The sequence below is a fragment of the Astatotilapia calliptera genome, chromosome 1, assembly GCF_964374335.1.
Source record: "Astatotilapia calliptera chromosome 1, fAstCal68.1, whole genome shotgun sequence".
Lineage (NCBI taxonomy): Eukaryota > Metazoa > Chordata > Actinopteri > Cichliformes > Cichlidae > Astatotilapia > Astatotilapia calliptera.
The window spans coordinates 17,356,385-17,375,311 of NC_137422.1; the positions used below are offsets into that span (position 1 = coordinate 17,356,385).

The 18,927-nt window shown below is 40.3% G+C and overlaps 2 protein-coding genes across 3 annotated transcripts; one reads left to right on the forward strand and one right to left on the reverse strand.

Moving 5' to 3' along the window:
- Positions 1 to 421: 421 nt before the first annotated feature.
- lamp1a (lysosomal associated membrane protein 1a) lies at positions 422 to 8,536 on the forward strand. The gene is made up of 9 exons (XM_026165365.2): positions 422 to 787; positions 4,472 to 4,578; positions 4,665 to 4,884; positions 5,769 to 5,930; positions 6,016 to 6,209; positions 6,341 to 6,466; positions 6,552 to 6,615; positions 6,716 to 6,883; positions 7,512 to 8,536. The coding sequence occupies exons 1-9, from the start codon at positions 736 to 738 to the stop codon at positions 7,649 to 7,651; spliced, it is 1,233 nt and encodes a 410-aa protein (XP_026021150.1). The 5' UTR covers positions 422 to 735; the 3' UTR covers positions 7,652 to 8,536.
- A 2,155-nt stretch (positions 8,537 to 10,691) lies between these two features.
- Positions 10,692 to 17,918, reverse strand: grtp1a (growth hormone regulated TBC protein 1a). 2 transcript variants are annotated; one of them, XM_026165403.2, is made up of 9 exons: positions 17,779 to 17,918; positions 17,393 to 17,520; positions 15,468 to 15,619; positions 15,228 to 15,386; positions 14,195 to 14,319; positions 13,490 to 13,586; positions 12,717 to 12,889; positions 11,250 to 11,435; positions 10,692 to 11,131 (listed from the first exon to the last, which is right to left on the reverse strand). In XM_026165403.2, the coding sequence occupies exons 2-9, from the start codon at positions 17,461 to 17,463 to the stop codon at positions 11,039 to 11,041; spliced, it is 1,056 nt and encodes a 351-aa protein (XP_026021188.2). In that variant the 5' UTR covers positions 17,464 to 17,520; positions 17,779 to 17,918; the 3' UTR covers positions 10,692 to 11,038. The 2 variants fall into 2 exon arrangements, with proteins under 2 accessions (XP_026021188.2, XP_080147540.1); XM_080291414.1 differs by lacking the exon at positions 17,779 to 17,918 and adding an exon at positions 17,624 to 17,748.
- Positions 17,919 to 18,927: the final 1,009 nt, after the last annotated feature.

Genomic DNA, 18,927 nt, shown 5'->3' on the forward strand with positions numbered 1-18,927 from the left:
CAGATGGTATAACGAAAATCTAAAATTCCATAAGTGGTTTAAAATGTTCTTTAATGAATTGGGAACAGAAAAGGAGAACCCGGAAGTCAAAATATCCCATCATTTTATTTCTCCAGCCAGTAGCATTTTAATTAATGAGCCCTGCGTATGACAGTGCTGTGAGAAGTCATTTTTATTGCGCCCTAGTTTTCTCATTAGGCGTCTATTAACATCCTGCTGACAAATCCTACCCGGCAGTAAATGTGGGGCTAGAACAATCATATTTTGCCATGCAGGTATACAGAATGAAATGCTGTTGCCACTTGGATAGCAGCGCAAATGTGCAGCCTTCGTTGTTTGGCGGAGATGGCCGAGCCGAGTTCACAGAGGAAGCGGGAGGGGCGGTCTCACGTGACTGGGGTTCTAAAGGCTAACAGTTCACATGATGAGATGAGGCGCAATCAGACTGTACGCCTGTGACCGACGCTCGACTCTGTTTAATTGGTCCTTTAGCCCCAGCTGGACGCAGTTTAGGGACAATAAAAAGCCTCGACTACCCTCCTTCACACAGCAGACACACGTGAACGGGAGCAACTGCGGAGTCAAGTGTGGCCGTGTAGACCCACCTGTGTTAACAGCAACAGCAGCAGCAACAACAGCAACAGCAGTAGCCGCCGCGGCTCAGCACCACTTATCTCTCCGGGCTTGTTCGTGCTTTCCGCAAGGGTGAAAAAGTGCTTCTTGCTCTGCTTGAAAATGAAAGTGTCCCACGCTACGGCCGGACTCGTCGTCTGGTTTGTGGTCCTAGGTGAGTTCGTTTTTTTTTTTCCCCCTCTTGAGAAGCTACTGTTGGACCAAACTGTGTAAGCGCGAGCAACCTGCGGTAGGTTTAGTTGTCAGGTGCAAAAACTGTCGGTGCGTTACCGGCCCGGGCCGTTTAACCGTTCTAGCCAAAAAGGTTTAAGGTCCCCCCCCCCCCCCCGCCGTTCAGGTTGTTAGTGCTTGCCGGTGCCTTCGCATGGACTACAAATTGCATTGTATTTAATATCCATAAATGTCAAACTCATAACGTAATTAAAACATCAACAACTCGGGAGGATAATTTACATGACTATTTTTTTTAAACAGTTTTTCCTCATGGCATGATGTTCCTGTGTGCACACTTTCTTTGTTAAAGGCTAAAAATGATAAAAACAGCCTCCTGTGGGTGATGGGATAGCTGTTGGCTACTGTAGTGATTAAAGAAGCTGAAAGTATGGATTACTGAGTTTCTAGAACATCAGCCTTTACTTGTTTCTTTGACCTCAGCTGGTTTTAAAAGGGGGAAAAACAAAACTTTAAGACTGTCAAACATTTAAACAAAACGAGTAAATTTTAGTCACCACACCTTTAGCTGGGTGGCTGAGGATGGTGTTTTATGGGTGTTATTTGCAGCTTATCAAACTAGAGACTTGTCCTCTTGCTCAGTTGTGCAGCAGAGCCTTCTACTTCTCTTTTATCAAGGCTACATTTACATAATGTAAATGGAATAGTGCATACCAGGGTTTTTCCTGGCTTTTATGGGTGTGACTGCAAACAGAGCACAGTTTTTATGCTTAATGTGGCAAAAAAATATTAGATATTTTCCAATTAACAAAGACTTATGGATTTTCCTATTGTCTGTTTGTCAAGTCTTGATGCACGCAGATCAGTCGTGGTGTTTGTTTCTCCCCCCCCCTCCCCTTCCGAAAGACTGGAACCAAGAAATCAAACTTTGAGTTTTCAGTACAAAATGGCCTTCGTTTCCAATAACTGCCTGAAGTCTTTTGTAACATAAAGGTAGAATGTCTCTGATTCAGTGCGATTACAGCTTCCTGATTAATTCTTTTTATAGTGTAAAATTGTGTTAGTAGGTACCCAAAAGCATTTTATTTAAGTTCCAGTTTCACACTGAGTCATTTGTGAAACCAAACCACAGTTGCCCGAAAAGTCTGAAGATTTAGTAATCTTTTTCTTTCCTTTTTTTTTTTTTTTTTTTTTAAATGTTGGTGAGCTGCAGCTCAGCCTCATTGTTGTGTCATTTGAGAGCTTCACATGACTGCCATGCTTGCTTTGTGTTGCAAACACAGGCACCTGGCTGCTGCTGACACAGGGAAACAGGCCAGCACAGTTTTAGCTCGAGTTGTTGCCATCCTCACTCTGTAATATAAAACTACATTACTGACATTGCTTTAAAATAAAACCTAACTGGGGGGTTCAGTTTTGAATCTGTATTACAAAACAGGGTCAGTGTTTTATACTTTTTTTTTTTTTTTTTTTTTGATATGCTTCATCCTGTCTGTGCACACAGTGTCTGCAGCTCACTGGATTGCAGTGTCTAAACAGTCTGCAGTATGTTTGCAGGGTCAACAAAGGGGGGACATGGGGTTACGTTTCAGCAAGAAAGGAGTGGGTGTGATTGACGAAGACCACCAACAGGGCTGAAGCACAGTGGTCTTTATGTTCAGATCAAATGGAGGAAGGAAGAGCAGTCAGTGCACTATTAAATGAATGATGAAATTTGCAGTGGGATGAGGCCAAAGGCTGGTTAAATCTGCCCCCTAGCAAATAAATTCCTGAAATGCACAGAACTTTTTCAGTGTGTCATCATCCTTTTCTTCTTTTTTTTTTTTTTTCCTGCTAACTCACCAGCATGTTTGTTCTGTTGATGGCATTTCTCATTTTATTGTTCCCGCATATTCTGAGAACGCCAGACAGAACTTGATAAAGTCAAACTGTCTCTCTGAATTTAAATAAAGCAGTCAAACTCAACCCAGAGCACATCAGCTTCTCTATTGACTTTATGGGAAGTGTGACGCAAGTGGGAGAACCCTAGTATTGCATTATATTTAAAGGATTTGATTTGTTGGATTGGATACAAGTGTTTACTGTAGATAACAATGTGTTTGAAATTTATAGCCACCATCTGACACACAGTGAAACATGTAGCAGTGGGTAGAAGGTTCCAGAGGATGAAGGTATTAATAGCCCACGTGTGTTTTGCCAGTGTGAAAGTAGGCTGAGTTTTCTGTATAACTGGATTGGCAACATTAGGTCAGATGGGTTTTGTCTAAGTTAATGTTATTTTAAAAAAAATCAGGTCTCTGTAGCCACCTCAAACATCTTTTGGCAGCTATTTGGGCATTTAGTTGAAGTTTTAATTTCAGTAGTTAACATTAACAAGTGCATGAGTCAGATTTTGTTTGGGAAGGTTGCTAAGTGACCTGGGTGTGTCTGACAGGCATAATAAGTTGTTTGAATTCTCTTAATGTTAATGTTGAAGGTAGCTGCAGACTTTTTTTTTGTTTTTTTTTTTTTAAAGGTTCTGAAGAGATTTCACCTCAGCTGAAAGCATCAATTATAAAAGCTGATGTGTTCTCGGCGTTTACCCTGTAGAGGTCTTAAAGCAACTGAAAGGAGTCTGCTTGCCTTCAACACGAACACAGAAAATGACCTGGATTACTGAGAACCTACAGATAGTGCTTGCTTCATTACTTTAGCAAAGGATACATGGGACCATCTGTTATGAAGGCAAAGGAGATAATTTGGCTCAACAGTTCATAGCAACGGTCACTAAGGTCAACATGGCTGATAAGTGACACAGGTCATATAAATGTTGTGCGTCTTCCCTTTTTATATCATGACCCACAGATGTTTTGAATTTTCAACAGGCTGTTAATCCCATAGGTGGACTCTGATCATTATACGGCTGTCATAAAATCAGTTTATCGGCCTTTAGGATTATTAAGTGGACCTCGGTCACAAAAAGCCTTCTGCACAGTATTCACTGAGTGCTGTCTTTTGAAATGCTTCTGGGTTTGTGGTCATGCGTGCTTGGCTTTAGCAGTCTGCAGACCTCTAGTGGTTTCTGTTAACTTGTTGTTTTTTTTTTGTTTTTTTTTTCTTTTGTTTAACAAGGTAAATGTAGGCCATGCCGTCTTGTAACAGAGGCTGCGCTGTACGATTATCACTGTTAATTACCCTTTATCTAACAAGGTCAAGTTAAAGACTGAGGAAGAATATGCACATGGTGTAAGTGTGGGTTTTAAATAAATCCGTTTATTTTGGTATCATAGCAAACCTAGGGGTCAGACTCTAAACTGGATCATCTGGATCATATTCTGAGCTAATGAGTATATCAGTGCTTACAGTTTGACTGTGGGTTTTCTGTGTTGTAAATGACAATGCACAATTCAGCATGTAATCTAATTACTATGTAAATATCTAAAGCTATGCCTTTCTTTAAAATGGGGTTCTGGGATCTTATTGAAGCCTGCAAACATGTAGACACTGACTGTAACACCCCTGAAAGTCTGTGAAACCAAAACATTTCAGACTTGGATTTATCACTCGATGAGACTTGTTGCCACTTTTTTCCTTTCTTCCTTTTTCTGCCTAAAGATGCAGTTTTAAATGGTTGAATGATTTTGATTTAAACAGTTTATTACTTTTTCTTATTGTCTATCATATCCAGGTTGTATCGATGCAGTTACTCTTGAGGTGAAGGAGAGCAACACCACCTGCATTAAAGCTGATCTGTCTGCGTCATTCTCCATTATATACAACACTACCCATGCCAACGTATGTACAGATGTTTGCTCACCTACTACAGCTTCATTTCTGTGTGTCCGGTTATTTATTTGTTGTATCACTTGTTGTGTCCTCAGAGAACAGTGCAGGTCTTTCTGCCCAACTCTACCACAGTGGATACAGCAAACAGCACATGTGGCAAAGATGGCAGCTCCGCCAGGCTGGTGGCAGTATTTGGATCTGGCTACACTCTTGGGCTGAACTTCTCAACCAATGGAACCCTGTATCAGGTTTCTAGCCTGACTCTGCAGTACAACCTAAGCGACACTTCAGTCTTCCCCAATGCGACCACCTCCGGTGAGACCATGCATTGTCCTGAATAATGTGATAGATCTGAATATATTACCTGTGTGTGAATGGGTGGATGACAGACTGTGTAAAGCGCTTTGGGGTCCTTGGGGACTAGTAAAGCACTATACAAATACAGGCCATTTACCATATTTTGTGGTTTTTAAAAAATGTCAGAATTCTGTTCTTAATAGTGTAGCATAAAGATGGGATGCTACATGTATAACTAGACATTTCAGTGTTGCACATAAATTTCATTTAGGAATTTATTTGGTTGTTGATGTTGAACAAAAAATCTGGAGGGTTTCTTATTTTGGGGGGAGACATTTCAAGAAGTTTGCAAGGTGGGAAATGTTAAAAATTATGCTTATTTTCAAGTTCTTAAAATGACAATGTCCTGGATGACTGACACTTGGTTAGGTCCTTCTTCATAGTGCAGGTCTGAGGTATCTAATTGTTATTCCTAATCGGCAATAAAAGGCTGATGCGTGACCCAGGTGGGTGGGCAACTTGGACCCCAAAGTTTGAATGTGAGAATGAAGTGACATAGGTGCTTCAAAATGACACTAAGTGCATCTACTAAAAAACGTGTTTGAATGTGTGACCTTTACCTCAAAGTCGGGGTTTAGAGGGATCGTCTTCAGATGTCAGCTAGCTAACTTGTAGCTCTTCTCTTATGAATGCCTGGATGAGCTTTTTTTTTTTTTTTTTTTTTTAAATAACAGTTGTGAGGATGGCCACACTGATTATTTTAAATTTGAGTGCTTTAACTTTTAGCAGTGCCTCAAGATTGTTTGGGAAAACTGAAGGAGGACTTGGACTGAAATGTCAGTATAAACAACAGAATGGTATTCAAGGTACTGTTGTGGTGATTTCTACCTACTCTGTTGTAGGTGTGGTCACTCTGGTGTCTGCCTCTGTTGGGATTGAAGCAAAAGTCAACACCACCTACAAATGTGCAAGCCCTACAGTTATTACAGTTGCCACCGCAAATGTTAATTTCACTGACATGAGGCTGGAGGCATACATGCCAGGGAATGAGCTGAGTCGAAATGGTAGGTGGATGTTAAAGATTTTTACTTTTGAGTGGTTTTAAGTTTGAACGGTTTCATGTTCACAGTATTATTTCTCTGTTTGCAGAGACCGTATGTTTTGCAGATCAAACCAGCACAACACCTTCACCTATCACTGTCAGTACAACAGCAGTTCCAACTCAGACCCCTCCAGGAACACCTCAGCAGGGCAATTACACTGTGAAGGACACCAATGACACCATATGTCTCCTGGCTAAAATGGGGCTGCAGCTCAATGTTTCCTACACATCTCAGAATAAGGTAAACTACAGCTTCAAGCGTAGCCATTCTCTCCAAAAACAGCAAATGTTTAACCAGTTGTCAATAGAAATAAAACATACTTGAAACAAAGTGTATCTTGGGTTTTGTGTTTTGTTTTTCTCTTTGGCCAGACTATCCAGGATGTATTAAACCTCAATCCTAATGTGACAAACTCAACGGGATTATGTGGAGCCAGCAGTGCTACACTGGTTTTGACACAGATGCAATCTACTATTCTCACCTTCAACTTCACTCTGGTAAATTTAACCCTATTTTATTTTTTTTGTTAATGTTACATTAGTTATTTTTACAAAACTGCTCAGCTCTTCCTTTGGTCCACAGAACTCCACAACCAACAAGTACCATCTGAGTGGGGTAACACTGCTTGCAAATTGGTCAGACAGTGGTAAGTACCTCTTATGAACAACATGCATTTAGTTTTTGGTTTTTTTTTATTTTCCCCCTTGACTTTTTGAAGCTGAATAAAATTAACTTTCTCTACTCAGCTAACTTTTCCATGAGTAACAACAGTCTGAACTACCTGCGCAGTACGCTGGGCTACTCCTACATGTGCAGTGCAGAGCAGACTCTGTTTGTGACACCAAGCTTTTCTCTCAACACATTCGATCTCCAAGTCCAGCCCTTCGGTGTCAAGAGTGGCCGGTTTGCTACAGGTATGAATGAATTAAGCATGTTGTTCGTCTGACATTACACGTCATTCCTCAGTTTTTACCTATTTTCATTGTGAAAATTGTGCTGAACGAGATTCTCCACACTGGCTGAAGATGTGTGGAGGGCAGATGCACACTTAATAGTTGGATCAAACATTTTGAGATTGGATATCTGAAGCCTTTGTTTCTAGCAGCTGGAGCATTTGTGTAGCCTGATAGTGGTCAGCAACTGTTTATTATGACCATGAACAACCCTGCAAATAAAAAATAAAAACAAACAACAAAATTTAAAAAACTTTGAGACAAGTTTGTTTTTGTAACTTGATTCAAAAAGGTGAACTTTGCCATATTCTTTACATGCAAAAAGTTTTTGAATTGGTTTGCATTCAAAAAGAGAAATCTGATGCTGCTGGTGACAGTTGAACACATCCATAACTTGTTTCAGAATGAATAATCAGAGATGGAGATGAAATGAAGCCTTACCCTGTACTAAAATGATAAGTCTGAAATGCAGTTTACCAGACCAGCTGGAACATTCACATGCTAAATCCATATAGCACAGTGGTGTTAAAGGAAAAACTGTCATTTTGTTTGCACAGCGTAACCTTCTGCTCTACCTGTTTGTCTATAGCTGAGGAGTGTCAGATGGACCAGAACCAGATGATTATCCCCATCATTGTTGGAGCAGCTCTGGCTGGTCTGGTGCTGATCACCCTTGTTGCCTATCTAATAGGCAAGAGGAGGAGCCATGCTGGTTACCAGGCCATCTGAGCAACCCTTCATTAGACTTGAACCATACAGGCTGATTGGTGAAGGGATGAACCAAAGGGTGTTACTCGGTGATGGATGACTCTATGGGCATGAACCTGAGTGAATGGAAGTGTGCATATCTGCGGAATATTTTTCACTTTTTCTGTAGATTATGATTAAACTGCTAACTTTAGATGCATCTTGACAAAACGTGAGGTGACTCAAAGTTTGAGAGAGTTTGAATTTGCTGCAGCATGTTAACCATTAATGGTCTGCTCTTGTTTCGTGTTCTAGGAGCTTGATTGTATTTTCTTGAACTGCTGTTTGTCTTTTTAGCTGTGTAATTATTTATAAAGAATCTTCCAGTTGAAGAGGCAGAGGGAATCCCATCAACTACCTAAACATGCTCACAGGTGTATTTTCTCCTTCCTGAGCATAAGATAATCCTGGCAACTCCTAGGAGAAGGCTCTGTGTGCTTGCAGTGTTTTTTGTTTGGTGTGTGTGTGTGTGTGTGTGTGTGTGGGGTTTTTTTTTTTTTTTTTTTCTTTTTTTTTTTTTTCGTTTTCTCCTCTCCCCTGCCACCTATAGTAATATTCCTCCTCAGATGAAACAAAGCCTATCCCATCAGTGCACTGCAGTTAATGCAGCTAATCAAATGCAGTCTGATAGTTGTGCCAATAAAGTGTGGATTCCTACTTTAATGTAAATGATGTGCCCCCTGAAGCTGTACATAGACTTGGTCAACAAAATCAGAATGTATTCAATAGACGTGTTAACAGCTGCATGGCTGACTTCCAGTCTTGCTTTTCACCCCCTCCCCAAAAAAATGTAAAAAATTAATTTCTTTTTAATGGAGTACTGAGTTTGATCTTTTGTATTGTATAATAAATTCTATTCCTACTGTAGAGTGATGTGCTGCTGCTTATTATTATTATTATTATTATTATTATTATTAGGGCCCGAGCACCGAGAGTGCGAAGGCCCTATTGTATCTGCTCGGTTTCTTATTATTATTCAGGCAAAACAAGGGCCTTTTGAGGGCCTAAACATGGTCAAACTCATGAAATTTTGCACACATGCCAGGTCTGTTGGAAATTTTTTTTTTTTTTTTTTGTATTTTAATGGTTTTACATATGAGCACTGGGAAATGGCTCTAGAGCGCCACCTATGCCTTGTTAAATGCAGCCCTACGACCACATCGTTTGAGCTACATGTATGAAATATGGCACACATCTGTACCATGCCAAGACGAACAAAAAGTCAGTGGGCCCATTGACGCAATCCCAACAGGAAGTCCGCCATTTAGACGTGAAGGTGACATTTTGGCTCTAATTTCGCCGTTTCCATGCCTCGAACTTTTTCGAACTCCTCCTTGGGATTTGGTCGTATAAGCTTCATCTTTGGTCAGTGTCAACTACACACTTGGGCCATGTTAAATTGCGGAGCTTTTGAGTTTTCGCGATACAGCGAGGCCACGGCGAATTTTGATGACTCGCCATGAAAATCTTATTGCCTCTCATTCTGTCATTGTCCGATCTGGACCAAAGACCACACATATAAGGCTTCACCCCTGAACATATTTCAACTGCCATATTTGACATCAGGGAGAGTGCCACCTAGTGGGAACAGGAAATGTCATGTTTTACACTTTGGGGTACAGTATAATGATGGGTGACATCTGCAGCCTCAAATTTCGCCAGGAAAGCCATAAGCAGTTCTTGGGGTACAGTGAAAACTGACTTTTCACAAAAGGGTGTGACCTCAGCAGCATGGCGAACTTTGATGTCTCGCCATGAAGAAACAAATTAGTATAACTCCATGAAATCCAGTCGGATTAGTACCAGATTTTAAACTGAACGGCGCACCGTGGTGGCTGCGCCGTTCAGTTTAAAATCTGAACGGCGCAGCCACCACGGTGAACTGCGCACCCTGGTGGCTGCGCAGTTCACCGTGAAAGATGAAGTGGCTTTTGTGGGGCTTGGAAAGTTTATAGAGGCTTGAAATTTGGCCCACACCTCCAATGTGATGAAAGCTTTGTTTTTATGTGATCATTTTCATTGAATAGCGCAAAATGGCTCCACAGCGCCCCCTACAAAATTTCAAAACCACAGCCCCTGCTCTGTGTTTTATCTATGAGTCTGAGACCTTGTAAGCTTATGGAAGATATCAAGATGTACAAAAAGTCTCTTGGAGCAATATCCCAAATCCAACAGGAAGTCAGCCATTTTAAAATTAATGTGTAATTTTGGTGCCATTTTCCCCTCTTTTCAGGCACCGTACTTTAACGAACTCCTCCAAGGGATTTCGTCAGATTGAAGCTATCTCTTGTGTGTCGAATCTAAAGACCTCTGTGATGTTAAATTGCGAAGCTTTTTACGTTCCGGGAAACGGGGTGGTCATGGCGACACGTGGAGTTTCAATCACTCGCCAAAAAGCAGTAATCTGCTGTCACTCAAAAACACAATGTCCAATCTCTCCCAAAGGTCGCAGATTTGATGAGACTTGAGGTCGGAAATGTTTGGTATGCCATTTGTCAGTAATGGTTAGAGCGCTACCTAGTGGGACGACTATAATCGTGGTAGAATGAGATTAAATGTTAGCTGGTGGTTGAATGCATGAATTCCATCAATGTGACATGAGATCGGACGTGCTGGTTTTCAAAGTTGGGCATGGCTCGACACGCCGGGGTGTGAGGGCCCTCATAACGCTGCTTGCAGCTTTAATTATTATTTTTAACTCAAAGCTGGTTACTCAGGTGTATGTTAAATATTCAGCTGAGAGATTTTTGTTGTATTACAGACTGGTTCGTTATGATGATACTTTTCATTATCCACAATTTTACTCAAGAACATATTGAACCAACTCTAATCAGTCAAACTAGAACTTAAACTGTTTAACTGTTAAAGAGACCCCTGAACACAATTGTGAGGGGGGGGGGAAATCCACCCCTTTAACTTACTGTACTGCAACACCTTAGATTAATCACTTATTCATACTATATTACAACATTGTACCAGTATTGAATGTCAACTTTCTATTTAATTGAACAATCACTGTATATACTCTTGATGGATTTTAATGTGAAATACAGTAGACAGGTTCTTCCAGCTATGTATAGTGTACAACTCATCACACCTGAACATTTACTGCTAAGCATTTTCTTCACCGTGACTCATTTTCTAGACTAAAGTGCAGAATTTCATGTTTAAACAAAAGGAAATGTTTACCAAACTACACAACCATTTCATACAGCACAGACCTAAGAATATTAATCACATATTTACACTGCTGCGTGTTTGTTTCACACACAGTATGTACAGCAGTCACAGTGACTCAGTTTAAACAAAAAATAAAAAAAGTGCAAACATCTGCTGGAATGAGTGCTGAATTTAAGTAACAGGGAGAGGTCAGGATTCTTCAGCAGTGATACGAGAGCGACAGGTCGCCCGGAGCTTAGTCAAGGTTGCCATGGAGAGACTTCCTGGTTCAGTGAAGATTTTCTAGGAAAGGCAAGAGAAACGGGGATTAAAGGATTACTAAAAAGGAAAAGTAATATCTCTAATCTTTCATCCCGTAAAATGACTCATGATGATTTTTAAGAGTTGTAGGGGTCTTTACCTGCATGAATGTGTGGCACTCCTCTACAAATGGTCCGTGTGTGATCTGCTTGAAGCTCTGGCAGACATCTGGCAGTGACTGGGACTGCTGAATCAGATCCTGGTTGTGATGGATCAGAGTCAGAGCTACGCGGAACAGGATTTTCGAGCCCTCGTAGAACAAACAATCCCAGATCCGCAGAACAGTCTGGGAAAAGCAGCAGCAAAGCACTGAATCCCAACAACAAAGTAGTGCACAACATGAAGAGTAAACCATATGTAAAAGGTTCTACTGAACAGAGCTTGGGAAGTATTAATGCAGGTTAACAGCATTTTTGCAGTAGTTTGCAGGGTCAAACAGGCCTCCTGCTCAATTAGAATCAGCTGTCTTTATTAACTTTAGTAGATGTAATGAAGGCAAGTACAATTTTCACCTCCTTTTCAATTTACCTTAAAAAATTTTCCAGTGTTTTTAAGCTCTTAACTTTTATTTTTAAGCATTTTTCATGGTAGATGTTTGTAACAGTGGATGAAGGAAAACTTCACATCACCCCCAAACTCTTCCTGTTCAGGTATCATTTCTGACACTGGAGAAAAGGAGGTGTTTGACTCTGCTGGCAGTTCAGCTACATTCAGACTTGCATAGTGGTTCAAAAGCCGTTTTGCCATTTGTGTATAATTAACTACAGAAACTACAAACAGCATTGGCTTAAAAAAGTCATTTATTTTATAAACTATTTTACCTTTACCATTTCTTCCCTGCTGTGTAATGTAATGTGAGGTCACCTCCACACACATGTGCATAGAGCACGTGTACAGCGGCAGTGCTCACACAGCGGCCATCTCACCACTGCTGTTTGTTCAGAGAAGTTGGTGCATGCAGATTTGACCCACCTGGACAAAGCTCACAGTAACTTTGCCATAAATTGTGGTGCTTTTACATATTTATGCATTTACAAAAACAAGCAGTTACTTGTAATAATTTTGTAGTTTCCTCAGCACTGCTGCTAAAAATGCAAATTTGACTATTTTCTGTATTTCTAGTGTCTTTTTTTAATGTAGAGAGGTGCAAAATAGTGGGGAGAATTTTCTTTTCCTTTCATTTTTCACATCCAACTTGTTATTTTCCACTTTCTCTGCAAGTGTTACACCCTCCTACAGCAGTTGTATCTGGGGAACAAACATAGCAGCTCACACCCTCCTGAAGGTCAACAGAGGGAGACAGAAACAATAAAGACTTCTGTATAAAGTGGGTTAGCTGCACTGGATTAATTAAACACAAGGAATAAAACAAAAGTTGTCATTTTTATCGAAACCCACTAAAAAAAAAAAAAAAAAAAAAAGGGCTGTGATGAGTATTTAGTAAATAATCTGACTATTTTTCAGATATTACAACTACATGTCAATAAAAAAAAAAAAAAAAAGTTTTGTGGCAGTACTGATAGGAGTTGGATCATGAGTATGAAACGCTGATCACAGACACACTCACCTCTACAGGCAAGATGTCTATGTAGAGACAGATGAACCACCGGGAGACCACCAGGGTCCACATGACGTTATGGTCCACCATGATCTGCCATACTGGCGGGATTTTTACCTTCACCAGCTCCCCTAACACCTCCTGATCTGTCTTCAGACCCAGCATGGCTGGACTGTAGTAGTCTGTAACCACAACGCAGACACACATCGTTGATAAGAACAAAGCAATATATGCAATACAACACCTGAATGAAGAGCTTAAATGTAAATTTAATAAACATTTCTTGTTTGACTACAAGATCCAAATGAAAAGAGTGCAGCTCTGAAGCCACACACAGAGGCCACGTGATAGGATTATTCTTAGCCTACAGCACTGGTACCCAAAGGGCCTGGACGCATACACACCTGTCACAAGATCGGGTCTGTACTACAAAGCAGGATTTCAACTTATCCGCATAACTTCCGGGTTAACCCTGGGGTTTCTGTAATTTGAAGCTGGTTCACTTTATACGACGTTATATTGCCAAGGTAACTTATACTGTTTCCCTGATGAGCATCAGTAAATATAGTTTCACAGGTGCAATTTTATTGCTTCAGCTTTCTTTACAGGCTTAAAATGGGCAAAACGTTTTTACAGCACATATTTTACAGTCTTACTGACTAAAGCTCTTAAAGGGCACACATGTAGTACTAGATACTAAATTGAGACACACTGGTTATATTGAACGTGCTTCATAGCACAGGGCTCAGAGTGGCAGTAAGTGAATGCACAGAAACACTCACCTGGTAAAATTCTGCCGAGCAGTGCCTCCATCAGCCAGAAGGATTTCTCTTCATCTTTTGTGACGATGAGTAGATACCCAGCGATGAAGTTCATCCCCTGAAGCCAAAGACACACAGTTAGGTTTCACATGAGTCCTGTAATCCTGCCTGAGCACACTGTATCAGACAGAAGAGCTCTTTAATAAAGCATCTAGGGCACAGAGCAGTAAGTGTACACTGACTGAATGGGAATTAAGAAAAAAAAAAAACAACAACCACTGAGTATAATTAAAGATAAATGGATTCTATTTATGCCTGGCAACAAATGTAACATCAACACACCCTTGTTTAAATTGCAAACCAAGTTGCATATGATCTGGTGAATGGAATTTGGCTTTCATATGCTAATAATAACCACAGTCAGTTGGCATAGACACATAAAGCCTCTTTCTGGACACAGAGGCAAATTATTGGTAAGTGTTGATGATAAAGTAACTTCATTAAGGATAAAAACTGCTGTTTTTATTTACAGTTTACATTACTGTACATTTTAACCCCGCAGCACAACTCTTAAATGATGGACCAACGCAAGGTGGCTTTGCTGAAATCCAAACTAATATCACAGAATAATAATACTAGATTTTTTGCTTTACCTCATTACATTATCATTCCTTAAATATTATTCAAAATCCACATCAGGGTAGAATCTGTGGCGCTGAGCCGTACCTGACAGTAGCCCACAGCTGGATTGTGGTGTCCATAGGCCAGCAGCACATTGTACAGAGCTTTCTGCATACATGGGTTTGACGTCTTGTGGAAGTGGATGTTTTCCGGGAATGTTCTGTTCAAGTCTGAAAACGAGAGACCACAAGGACACCGATCACACTGTGTGTGGAGTGTTTGTATACACGCTGTAACAGATAAGGAGCAGGAAACTGAAACCCTGCTTTTAAATGTGAGACCGTGTCAGTCTAAACATTAACTTGAATATTTGGACTTTGTGTCTTTTATTCTGAAACGGGCTCGGAAAACATGGAAAAATGTTTCCATTCTGATGACCAGAAATCCAAGCATTTCTTCCAGGCACTGCTCACCACTTGGCTACAAACACCCCTAAGGTGAAACACAGAGGTGGTATTATTATAGTAAATGGACCGGCACTCTTATAGCGCCTCTCAACTGAGAACTCAAAGTCGGGGATTGATTCACCGACTGGTAGACGATTCACTCTACCACCAGAGCCACAGTCGCTCAATGTGGTCCATTGTGTTGCGTCTGTGTTGCATGCAAATTATTTGAGTGACTTTCACACGCGTTGCTATAACAACCCCAGGCACTTTGAGGTGGTGGTACTCAATTGTAATGAAAAACCACTGAAACAGAATAGAGTCGAGCTGAGTAGGTACTAGTGAAATAGAGGGTTAAGGAGTTGCTTTGTGAGTTTAGGAGAACCTGAAGGAATAAAGAACCAAAACACTGAAATCCAGGTGCGCAAAGCCTGTAGAGGTTTATTTCATTTTTTATTTCACAAATAAATAAAGATATTAAAATGAAGACAAAGACACAACAAAGCTAAATTTTACAGAGCTTTTAATTGCAAATACTTAAAGTTTGTGTGTCAAAAAGTTAATCTAATATTAATTTTGGCCAATCATAATTTAAATGGTGGAGAATATTTCACATCTTCAGCAATAAGCTGTACCCTTAGCTTATTGCTGAAGACGTGAAATATTCTGAGTGAGAAACTGAACAGGCTGACCTGTCTTGATGGTCTCCACAAGTTTGGGGTCGTGCTCAGCTCCCAGCAGGGACTGGTAGTGCCCTGGGTTCCTCTCCAATTGATCTTGAGCCCCACTGGCTGCCATCCAGATCAGAGCCCGGTGCTCATTGGGAATTCCTTTGCGTACGTAACGCTTTACTGGAACAGAGGGGAGTATTTATGTTGAGTTCACATTTATGGACTATGAACTGTGTGAGTGTGTTTTGTTTTCATACTCACATTTCATATTCTTCTGCACCTTGCTTTTGCCCTTCAGTAGTTTGGACCACTTGATGGCTCGTCGGGTGAGCACAACTAGATACTCAGACATGAGCTCCTCATATGACTCATAATCAAAGTCCTCTGACCGCTTGAAGCCATACGGATCCACTCTGAGAAAAGTGGACAAAGTTACAAACTACTTCAAAGAAGCAAGTTATCGAAATAGTTTTCAGGCTCGTCATCATCAAAGCTTAAAAAACAAACAAACTGGAAAACATTTATTTAAACAGGAAGTGTACCTTTGTGTTGTGATTCTTTGAGCGTGAGCCAAGACAAGCTGAGTAGATATCAAAAAATTGCTTTGTTTTATTAATGTTGTGTTTTATAAATACCAATAGCTCCATCTGTAATCTGGTCCTACAGTACGTGAAGAAGTTGTGGCTGTAGGTGGCTCAACCTTACGAATTAGGTAACACAATAATCTGATTAACCCAAGAGCAAAGTCGTCCCTTGAAGAAGAAATGCTCCTACTCCACCGTCACACAAGAGTCTGGATTTGCAGAAACTACTTTACAGTGAAAAATAAACACACAAACTTTAAAATTATCTTCATGCAAAGGTTAAGTTTCTCCTCTGAGAGTGTCCTTATTGCCAAAGCAACAGTAAGCACAGACATTGGATGTATCAGTGTTGATGTTACCAATGTGTCATCTGATTTGTCGTGCTGGTTTGTGTTCACAGTTCCACTTCACATACAGTAAACAACTGTATGTGCAGTATGGAGTATATATATATATATAAACGTTAGTAAATTCAAGAGCGTTTCCAATCAGTACCACCACCTGTACATCGAAACGAAGCTTATTCACTGTAAACCACAGCTGACAAAAATCCCTCTCATAGGGAGTTAGCAACATTTTGTAAAAAGGTGTTGATTCATTATCAGTGTGATGGCTCTAAATTTACTCTCCATTAGAGAGTAAACTCTTTATACAGCTTCTTATTTTGTCATAAACATATATGCTTACAGTGGTGCATGCTTATAGTAAACATGGAGTGAGTCTGTGAAAGCTCAGAGCCTCAGTTTCAGACATTTTTTTTCTACTCTTGGGTCTTTATGATGACAGGCACCTTGCTCTGGTTATGAGCAAAGAAACCCCACTCAACCGCTATTCAAACCATCTGTTTGTAAGGAGCAGCCAATCAGACACCAGGGCAGCGCAAAAGATAAGTAAGGGTTATTTTTTACGGTAAATTATTCAGAACTACTCTTGTAGAATCCAAATATAAAAACGTGGAGCCATTAATCAGTACGATATGTAGCTTTTGAGTAATAATGTTTACAGGACGAAGTAAAATCCAAAAGTACAGCCTCCAAATGACCACTACAATGAAGTCAAAGTTAACAAAGCCCTGTAGAAGAGTGTTAACAAAGCATTAACATTATAATTCTCATGAAGGTGGGATTTATTATGGGTCTGCATTAGTTTGGGTGAATTCAGTAACGTGGCAGTTATTCAGTGGAGTAAACTTCAAGTAATTGTAATTTAATCCTAAGCTTTTTACACACGTACAATACTCTGTAATACTTCAGTACTCACAGTAGACACTTTTTGATATATGTGAACATGGTGGGGAAAAATACTAAATAAAAATACTAAATACAGTCAACATCAGTTTTGGCGGCCTGAAAACAAAATCTTTGTGATGCTAACACTGACTAATAACCTGACTCCTGTTTATATATGTTAGCTTTAGTCAGGTTTAAGCTACTATTACAGTAACCGTCAGAAGTACCTAACAGCTCAAATAAACAAAGTGATATCTGCTTCGTGATTTACGAAACTCAACTAACTTTGAGAGCAGAAAAATAATAACAAGTCGTATTTATTTATTTGTTTGTTTTAAGCTTTCTGTGATTATTAACCATTTTTCAACGTTACCTGTCCACCCTGTCTTTAGCTCCACGGTCGGCGGGGGAGCGGCTCCCGTTGCTCGGTTTGCTCTTCTCCATTACCGCCTCTAGTCCTGCTCCGGTGATATCCCTTGTATGTATCCGCCGTGTTGTTTGCTCCAAAGAAAAAAAAAGCTCACAGTTAACAAGAAAATCAAAGTTAGGGTAAGTTAGCCCCAAGCCTGACTTTTTTCCCCCATGTGTGCGAGCGGTGGGAAACCTGCTGAGACACAGCTGCTTTTCCCCGGAATTGGGGAGAGACTCATTCTTGTCTTTCGCGCGAACTAACAAGTTGTTTAGTGTCGTCCCATCCGTCAGACCGTGTTTGGTGAAAAAGTAGAGTTTTTCTCGAGTTTTATCGCCATCTACATGCACCTGTTGCTGCGGGTCCCAGGCGCGATAGAGTGCAGCTAACAAGCAAACACTGCGGTTTCCCTTTTTTCTATCCCCGCTCTAAAAGCCACTCGGGTGCTCGGTAACTTCCACTCCCGTTGTCATGGAGGATCTCGTACATGTGACGTATGTCCCGGGACACGCGCTTCAATCAATCCGTAATGCTGCTTTCGAGGGATTCCGTAACATCCCGTTTCAAAGCTCTCACGGGACAAACTATCAGCTATGTTGCATTCAGGAGGCTTTGGGGGAATACGATGCAGAGCTGTAGAGAAGTAGAAAAAGAAAAGGAGAAGATGTAAGCATTGTTCTAAGGTTTGAAATAAATCAGGTTAGGCTTTGCTCATCAGGTATAGAAACGCACAATAATAACTGCTTTAAAAGTAAAACACCCTTTCTTCTGGAAAGTTAAAAATGCTACTATTTTTCCACTATACGCACTATATTTTTGCTTATAAAAAGCTTATAAGCAAATTAAAACTTACTTATAAAAAATAATAATAATAAGCCAAACACTGTTTGAACTCGTGCACTGGAACGAGGGTGTCTTAAAAGTACCAATATGTCCTACTGCAAGTAAAAGCATCATAAATTGTAAGCAGCTCTCCCTGCAAGGCCACGTCACACAGGTGAACGTAGCCACGTGTTGGGCCGCTCTGTCGTACAAAATATGCCTGAAATTAAATTAATATATGCTGTTTTGGTGACTCGGGACTACAAAAATAACTATAAATAAACATTAAAGGCCAAGCTCAAAGTAAATACGTGTCAAAGTATATCAAATTAATCGGTTTACCTGAGTTTTTGTCGTCCTTCCTTCAGCATAGATTCATGTTCAAAAAGTACCATGAGTGGTTAAAATAACATTCACTCTTTTTAAGGCTAGTTTGAAATCTCTTGAAAAATAAAAACAGCATAAACATCAAGCTAGTGTCATATTATGTCTCTGTGATGTCATCAAACCACTCTTCCTTCTTATGGCTGTGGTAACCTTGATAAAAAAAAACTGATTTCCAGGAAGGCCTTTCAAAACAACAATAATATTGTTGTGACTGTTTAATGCAGCTCTTCTACCTGGACCTATTTTTAATATGTCATGTCATAGGAACATGCGCTGAGTCATGACTATTT

What these genes read in the sequence shown, in the direction of transcription:
- lamp1a (XM_026165365.2), top strand. Translation starts at nt 736, where the DNA reads ATGAAAGTGTCCCACGCTACGGCCGGACTCGTCGTCTGGTTTGTGGTC. An exon ending in CGTCTGGTTTGTGGTCCTAG is followed by an intron (nt 788 to 4,471) that starts GTGAGTTCGTTT and finishes TATCATATCCAG; the next exon opens with GTTGTATCGATGCAGTTACT. An exon ending in TGCAAATTGGTCAGACAGTG is followed by an intron (nt 6,616 to 6,715) that starts GTAAGTACCTCT and finishes TTCTCTACTCAG; the next exon opens with CTAACTTTTCCATGAGTAAC.
- grtp1a (XM_026165403.2), bottom strand. Translation starts at nt 17,463, where the DNA reads ATGGAGAAGAGCAAACCGAGCAACGGGAGCCGCTCCCCCGCCGACCGT. An exon ending in TGTGGAGACCATCAAGACAG is followed by an intron (nt 14,320 to 15,227) that starts GTCAGCCTGTTC and finishes TCTCGTTTTCAG; the next exon opens with ACTTGAACAGAACATTCCCG. An exon ending in TAGACATCTTGCCTGTAGAG is followed by an intron (nt 11,436 to 12,716) that starts GTGAGTGTGTCT and finishes TGCTTTTCCCAG; the next exon opens with ACTGTTCTGCGGATCTGGGA.